This window comes from Sprattus sprattus (genome assembly GCF_963457725.1).
Source record: "Sprattus sprattus genome assembly, chromosome: 14".
NCBI lineage: Eukaryota > Metazoa > Chordata > Actinopteri > Clupeiformes > Clupeidae > Sprattus > Sprattus sprattus.
Genome location: NC_137912.1, coordinates 11,471,693 through 11,479,492, shown reverse-complemented (window position 1 = coordinate 11,479,492; position 7,800 = coordinate 11,471,693). Strand labels below are relative to the sequence as shown.

The window sequence follows — 7,800 nt, the reverse complement described above, 5'->3', positions numbered from 1 at the left end:
CTCATGCTGCCATGGGGAAAGAGCAGATGGAAGCCCTCTTCAGATTGCAGTCCACAGATGTCCACAAGCTCAACTCTGTGAGAGGGAGAGAGAGAGAGAGAGAGGAGAGGAGAAAAAGAGAGAGACTGTTACAGATGGTCTTGTTGGTGTAGTTTAATGCAAGATTTTCAGTTCTACCACATTGACATGCTCCAACTCTAACTCTACATACTGGTCTCTGTATGCTGGTACATGAGCTTTTGTTCATGAATGTAAAGGTGAGGAGTGCTGATATCTCACCTATTCTGAACATCTCCACACATGCAACCCTGCCTCTCTGCAGATTGGGATGGCCAGGCATCCAGTCAGTGTAGCCCCAAGCAGAGCCATCGAGCCACTTATACTGCTCTGCTATTTTATGATTAAAGCTCGCCTGAGTCATGATGGTCCCTGAGTGGTTTAACATCTTAAATATATTTGATTAGAGAAAACACACCCATCAATCAAAGTCAAAATGAATTATATCAAAACAACCCATCAAGATAGCATGTAACATACCTGCATGAAGTCAAAAAAGTTACAAGACCAGAACCAGTCAGTAAATGCAGGACAGTTTGGATCCCATCTCTTCCCCTGCAGCAGATTGGTGGATCTCAGAGTTCTATGAGCATTGCCAGTAGGCTGTGGGGGTGAGCTGACTGATACTGTGGATCTTGTTGATTCCTCAGACTGTCAGCTTTGGCTGAGCTGATACCATTTTTCTGACAGAAATGAAAGAAAAGAGACCTGTAGATTTGTATCCAATCATGAAACAATGTTTGTCTATAACAGACATTGAGACTGAAATTTTGAAAGTAGCTGATACCATCACAGGTGTTTCTCCTCTAGTACTGGGTGTTGTGAAGCAGTCAAGCAGTTTTGACAACCACTGTACTTATTTTGTCTCAGAGGTGTGGCTGAGTGATCCAGTCCTTAGTTGGACTTTCACCTTGACAGCCTTGAGCACTTAACCATGACTGAGAGATTTCTGAAGAGCAAGATAATTTTCTGCATTATTTTTAGTCTGCTTTACGGTAAGTGTTATGTTTGATATGTTAACAAAATGTTATCTTACAGACTAAGCTAAGCCTAGTGCGTAGCCTAGTGTTCGTGAAAGTTGAGAATGCTGATTTGACGTTTGTGGATTCTAGCATACCGTATAACAAAATGCCCTTGAACCTGTCGAACTGGCTCACCTGATACATCCAATATTAAATGTAATCACTTGTGGACGTTTTCATTCAATCTTCAACAAACTGCTTTCTGAATTCTAGTGCATAACTTGTTTAAAGAAAAGGTCTATTATTTAATAGTTGTGTCGAAGAGGAGAGTTATTCTGAAGCAGACAGAACAAGCATTGGAGACTTTGTCCCCAGGCTGAACAAAACACATGACAGGCCTGCTGGTAAATAAGCCTTTACAGCATACTGCAGGTCACATAAAAAAAGTATGTGACATGGGTTGAAGCAGTGCAGTATATAGGGCTTAGGGAGATCTATTAGCAGAAAAGTAATATGATATTAATTATTATTTTCATTGGTGTGAAATAACTTGTAACTATAATAAGCTGTGTCTCCTTCAGCTTAGCATGAGTCCTTTATAGCCACATAGGGAGCAAATCCGCCATGTTGCACAATAATGTTAAGCTGTAGCCCAGAACGGGCAAACCATAACACTGGCACTAGCGAGAGCCTTTCACCTCTTATGGCACCTGATGGCCACCGTTGCCTCTCCTACACACCTGGAAAGGGAAAGAATCACAGACTGTCCTTAAAGAAGTTCCCGTGGCTTAATGTTAACCCTTTCAACAACTGAGGTCTCAAGTCAAAAAGACTACAGGTCATTCAAAAACGGACTAATTAGCGCACTCTCTATCGAGTCTTTTTGCATGTTGTGTTTTGGTCAAACCTAGATAATGACATACCCCTGTGGAAATGTTTTGCTTGTATTTTTCCATTTAATTTTTTAACAACAGCATGAAACACATTTTTCATGAAACATTGGCTTCATTATACGTGCATATTTGACCCCTAATTATTTCTAATACATCTTTTTTTCAGGTGCATCTCCAAAAACCATCAATGTTGCCACTCATGGAATACTAAGTTTAAATCCCCTGGTTGAAGGAGAGATAGAAGACATTTTGTGGAGGCACAATGGCAACAAGATTGTGGAGTGGGACAAAAAGGCTGGAAACGTCAGAGAATATTTGAAATTCAAGGGGCGGATTAAGTTGGACGTTAAAACTGGGAATGCAACTATTATAAATCTGTCCAAAGATGACAGTGGATTCTATGACGCTGACATTTTAATTCAAAGAAGGTTAATCAGCATAAAGCACAGAGTTGAAGTATTTGGTAAGCAAAACAAGCTTTATTCACCTAATGGCACCTTCTGAAAGGGGAACAGTAATTCTCTAGTCTCTCCACAGTTATTGATGTAAACAGACACAGGTCTATCTCTGTAGGGATCTTATGAGCCTGTCAGTGGAGTAAACAAGCGGTTACATTGTATACAGATTCGTGCCCCATGGGAATACATTGTATAGCCATTTTGCGGTTGCCAGTTGTAGCATCAGTTTTCGTTTATGGAATTGTACAGATGCTTAAAAATACCAGTACTTATGTTTGTGTATGAGATGTATTTGATGTTTAATTAGATCAAGGCTTAGTTTGATAAACGTTTATGACTCACAAACAATTCAAGCAGTAATTCAAATAATTCCTATAACCAGGAAGATCAAATAAACAACCCCCTTATTAAATGCCATCTCACAATGTCTCATAACACTTTTGTTAAATTGTATTTGTTTGTTGTAGACCCTGTCAGTAAAGCAAAGATCTCCTGCCCAAACAATGCAACACTTCACTGTGAGGCAGAGGGTGACTCTCTGGACTACAGCTGGTTTGGGCCTGGACTGCAGACTGCAGAGATGAGGGGTCAGACTGGACCACAGATCAGTAAGGAGAACCAGGACTCAGTCTACACCTGTGTGGTGAACAACACAGTTAGTAACAGCAGTGTGACCTACCATGCCAGTGACTGCTTTACCTCAGGTGATTACTTCCATTTCATGATACAGCTATCTACAATCCTCTTACGGAAGCATGATGATGTTGCTGTTAGTTCCACCTTTTACAGGCTATTGCATGTTACATGGCCACATCATGGAACTTTAAACTAAAACGCCTCACCATTCACAGCAGATTTAACAATAACAGTCACTCTGTTGTGAACGCAGGAGATCATCAGCTCATCCTAGGTGTAGTGTGTGCTGTTGCTGTAATTGGAGTCATTGGTGCTGCTGGGTTGGGCTATTACTGCTACAAGATCAACTCAAGAGGTAACTCTCTAAACATGCAAACTATTATATTTTATTTCATATGTAACGAAAGATTAGTCTAACTTCATCCAAGTAATATATTTATATCTGAATAACAGGGCAGAAACACATTGGAAATGAGAAGAAATATGATACAACTGGAAAGATTATTACCAATCAAAAGAAGGAAGAGACTGCAGTACTGCTCCCTGTTGATGGTGAACCTATTGTTGAACGGCTGGAAGTGAGTGTGAATGTAGGAGACAATTCAAGTAGAAAATCAATTATAACAGGCAGTCAAGCTATTCAAACAGCAGCAACAAATACCTGTGACAGGTCTTCAGACGCTGAGGATGGAGTTACAGGTGATGTTGAAGATAACAAAATGGAAACCCCTGTAAGGCTCAGAAATGATGACGTCACCAATACACTGACACATGAAGGGAAGAAAGAGAGAATAGGGGAAGGGCCTAGTTTAGATGGACAATCTACAAATTCAGTTCAGGATGAACCTGCAATTCATGATGGAGTGAAACAGCATGATGAAATGAACAGCAATCACACATCTGTAAAGAACACAATAACCTCTGATATATCCAATGAAGGTAAACTCACATCTTATGTTCCAGCCATAATAATGCAATTTTTCGGAGGAAGCGGTACCAAAAAAAGGCCACACTCACCTTCAGCTCAGGTTGAAACTGTGAGGAGTGAGAGATTGTCAGTAGAAGATGATGAAAAACAGCCCCATGAGGAATCAGACTCTGTACCAAAGCCTGATGAGAGTGCTGATCCTGATCATCATGCAGATCCCTCGCCCAGACAGTCTGGAGAAACAAATACCTGTGGCAGGTCATCAGATGCTGAGCAAAGAGTTACAGGTGATGTTCAAGGTGACAAAATGGATATCGCAGCAAGCCTCAGCAATGCTAGCACCACCAATATACTGACACATGAAGGGCGGAAAATGAAAATAGGGGAAGGGGCTAGTTTAGATGGACAATCTACAAATTCAGTTCAGGATAAACCTACTTTTCATGATGGAATGAATCAACATGAAGAAATGAACAGAAATCCCAGAGCTGTAAAGAGCACAAAAAAATCTGATGTTTCCAATGAAGGTAAACCTACACCTTCTGTTCAAGCCAAAATTAAACAACTTTTCCGAGGAAGTGGTACCAGGAAAAGCCCAAGCTCACCTTCAGCTCAGGTTAATACTGTGAGGAGTAATAAAGTGTCAGTAGATGATGATGATGAAAATCAGCCCTATCAGGAATCAAACTCTGTACCAAAGCCTGATGAGAGTGCTGATCCTGATCATCATGCAGATGACTCCTCTGGATCACCCAGACAGTCTGGAGATCAAGCCACTCACACAGCAGCAACAAATACCTGTGGCAGGTCATCAGATGCTGAGCAAAGAGTTACAGGTGATGTACAAGGTGACAAAATGGATACCGCAGCAAGCCTCAGCAATGCTAGCACCACCAATATACTGACACCTGAAGGGCAGAAAATTAAAATAGGGAAAGGTGCTAGTTTAGATGGACAAACTACAAATTCAGTTCAGGATAAACCTACTTTTCATGATGGAATAAATCAAACTGAAGAAATTAACAGCAATACGACAGCTGTAAAGAGCACAACAACCTTTGATGTTTCCAATGAAAGTAAACCTACATCTTATGGTACCAGGAAAATCCCAAGCTCACCTTCAGCTCAGGTTAATACTGTGAGGAGTAATAGAGTGTCAGCAGATGATGATGATGAAAAACAGCCCTGTCAGGAATCAGACTCTGTACCAAAGCCTGATGAGAGTGCTGATCCTGATCATCATGCAGATCCCTCCTCTGGATCGCTCAGACAGTCTAAAGATCAAGCTACTCACACTGCAGCAACAAATACCTGTGGCAGATCTTCAGATGCTGTGGATAGAATTACAGGTGATGTTCAAGATGACAAGAAAAGAGAAGAGAAAGTGCAGAAGGAGAGAACAGGGAAAGGGGTTCGTTGGCACGTAAAACTGTTTGAAGCAATGGGCGTAGGACCAGTTACCAAGGAAAGGCTTGGCTTACCTTCAGCTCAGGTTGATACTGTGAGGAGTGAGAGAATGTCAGTAGATGATAACCCAACAACAAGCCCAACAACTCGTAAGGTTCTTGTGAAAGGGCCGGGCCCATTTAAGGAATCAGACTCTGCACCAAAGCCTGATGAGAGTGCTGATCCTGATCCTCATGCAAATCTCTCCTCTGTATCTCCCAGAAAGACTGGAGACGCTGATCATACATTAAGTGATGCTAGTAGGTCCCATGATTCCCACATGAGGAACATGGAGATCACGTGTGAGAAGGAAAGAGGCACAAACAGAGAGGCAGGGAAACAAAACCAGAGTACCATCAAAAGTTCCCCCTCTGGATCAACAGGAAATATCAGCACTGATGCCACAGATACATCATCATGTGAAAGGATGGATGAGAGTGTGAATGACGAAGACAATTCAAGTGGAAAAACAATTATGACAGGCAGCCAGGCTACTCACACTGTGGCAACAAATACCTCTGACAGGTCTTCAGACACTAGGGATACAAATACAGGTGATCAAGATGTCAAGGAAAGAGAAGAGAAAGGGCAGAAGAATGAAAAAGGGAGATGGGTTAGTTGGCGTGAAAACCGTGAAAAATGGGAAGCTAAGGGCGAAGAAAGTGGTACTAAGAAATGACCAGGCTTACCTTCAGCTCAGGTTGATACTGTGCGGAGTGAGAGAATGTCAGTAGATGATAACCCAACAACAAGCCCAACAACTCGTAAGGTTCTTGTGAATGGACCCCTTTAGGGAATCAAACTCTGCTCCAAAGCCTGATGAGAGTGCTGATCCTGATCATCATGTAGACTATTGTACTAGAATCTACACCAAGGACTGATGACATTGCTGAGCCTTCCTCAACAGTTCTAACATGCCCACATGTAAATTCCTCCTCTGAATTTCCCAGACAGTCTGGATACACTGATGCGTTTAGTGATGTCAGTGTTCAGGTGACATGAATATGGAGGGGACGTGCGAATATGAGAAAGGAACACAGTAGGAGAGGAACAGAACCAAACCGCCGGCCCATCACTCTCTGGATCAACAGGAAGCATCAGGATTGATGACATCATCAAAATATTACCACATTGCCACAGAAAGAGGGAATGCAGGTTGATGATAGTTTAGGTTGACACAATTTTAGACTGTTAATAGACAATCGTTATCCAGACTTCAACAGATAAACAAGATACAACATTTCATGAAGAACCAAACACATATGCTAATTTGTACAGCTAATTCTGTTGACAAACATACAAATGAGGTTAAAGCTGCCATAGCAATGACTGAAAGTAAAAGTAAATCAGTATCTGTGAAGTGCTCCAATACTGATGATGATTCCACTGATAAAGTCAGCCCCCAGCTCAGCCAAATGATGAGCAGAGTCCAGGGGAAAACATTAAAGAATCAGTCTCTGCCTAAAAGCCTGTTGGTGAAGCTGCACAACGATCCGAAGATCACTTGAACCCGGAAGCAGAGAAAAAAAAAAAAAAAACACTACAAAAAAAAAGAGCTAAATACAAAGTTATCTGTGATACACTTGACACAAGTCACCTCTCTCTAGACACCCCAATTGGACCTACAGACCCAAGTCAATTAGCTTGTCGAAGATCTGAAATAATCTTCAGACAAACTCTTAGGTATAACATCAAATCAAATCCAAAATGATTATATTCGATAACCTCATTATGCATTTTTTTTCTGCAATCCCTGGACAATCCAAAGATCAATCCTCTCAGTCAAAACAAATGACAGAACATGCACATAGAGACCTCTACATGTTCTTAACTAGCCAGTCACTTCTTCATGTTCACTAAAAACCCTTTTAGTCAGTACATGATCACCATGCCTACTTGTAGATATTGTTTGGTTTAGATATAACTGTTATCTTCTTGGTTTGTTCCAGATAATGTATATTACAGGAAATATTTTGGCATGTAAATATCTAAAGGGAAGGGTACTCTTGAATTGCTTTGAGGCAGTTCTTGCATTCTGCCCCAGATATGTGAGGCATTTGGACGTGCTGCTTTGAAGACATTCTGATTAAACTGTACTGTAAAAAAAATAAAAAAAAGTTTATAAGACATGAGCTCCACAAACACCTCTTTTGTTTTATGACATACAGCATGTGTGATATGTGTCCCTAAAAACCTGCATAGGTTTAGTAGCATTGCTAGATGATCACTAAAGAAGTCCATCTTACTAACATCTTCATCAGTCACACAGAAATGCTACTGCATACTAGTGCCGGTGTCAATGATGTGACAATAAGCAGCCATATTTTCTATCATAAATAATGTAATTAGCTGTACAACAGTCGATGTTATTGGCTATACTCCTCTTTTCAATATGTATGTATTTATTGTTTTAATGTAAG

The 7,800-nt window shown here is 40.9% G+C and overlaps 1 protein-coding gene across 1 annotated transcript; it reads left to right on the top strand.

Moving 5' to 3' along the window:
* Nucleotides 1–991: 991 nt before the first annotated feature.
* Nucleotides 992–3,280, top strand: LOC308375304 (CD48 antigen-like; the record flags this gene model as incomplete). The annotated part of the gene is made up of 4 exons (XM_080851381.1): nt 992–1,052; nt 2,079–2,375; nt 2,838–3,139; nt 3,260–3,280. 4 exons carry the CDS (start codon nt 992–994, stop codon nt 3,278–3,280), a joined length of 681 nt encoding a protein of 226 aa, XP_080707507.1.
* Nucleotides 3,281–7,800: the final 4,520 nt, after the last annotated feature.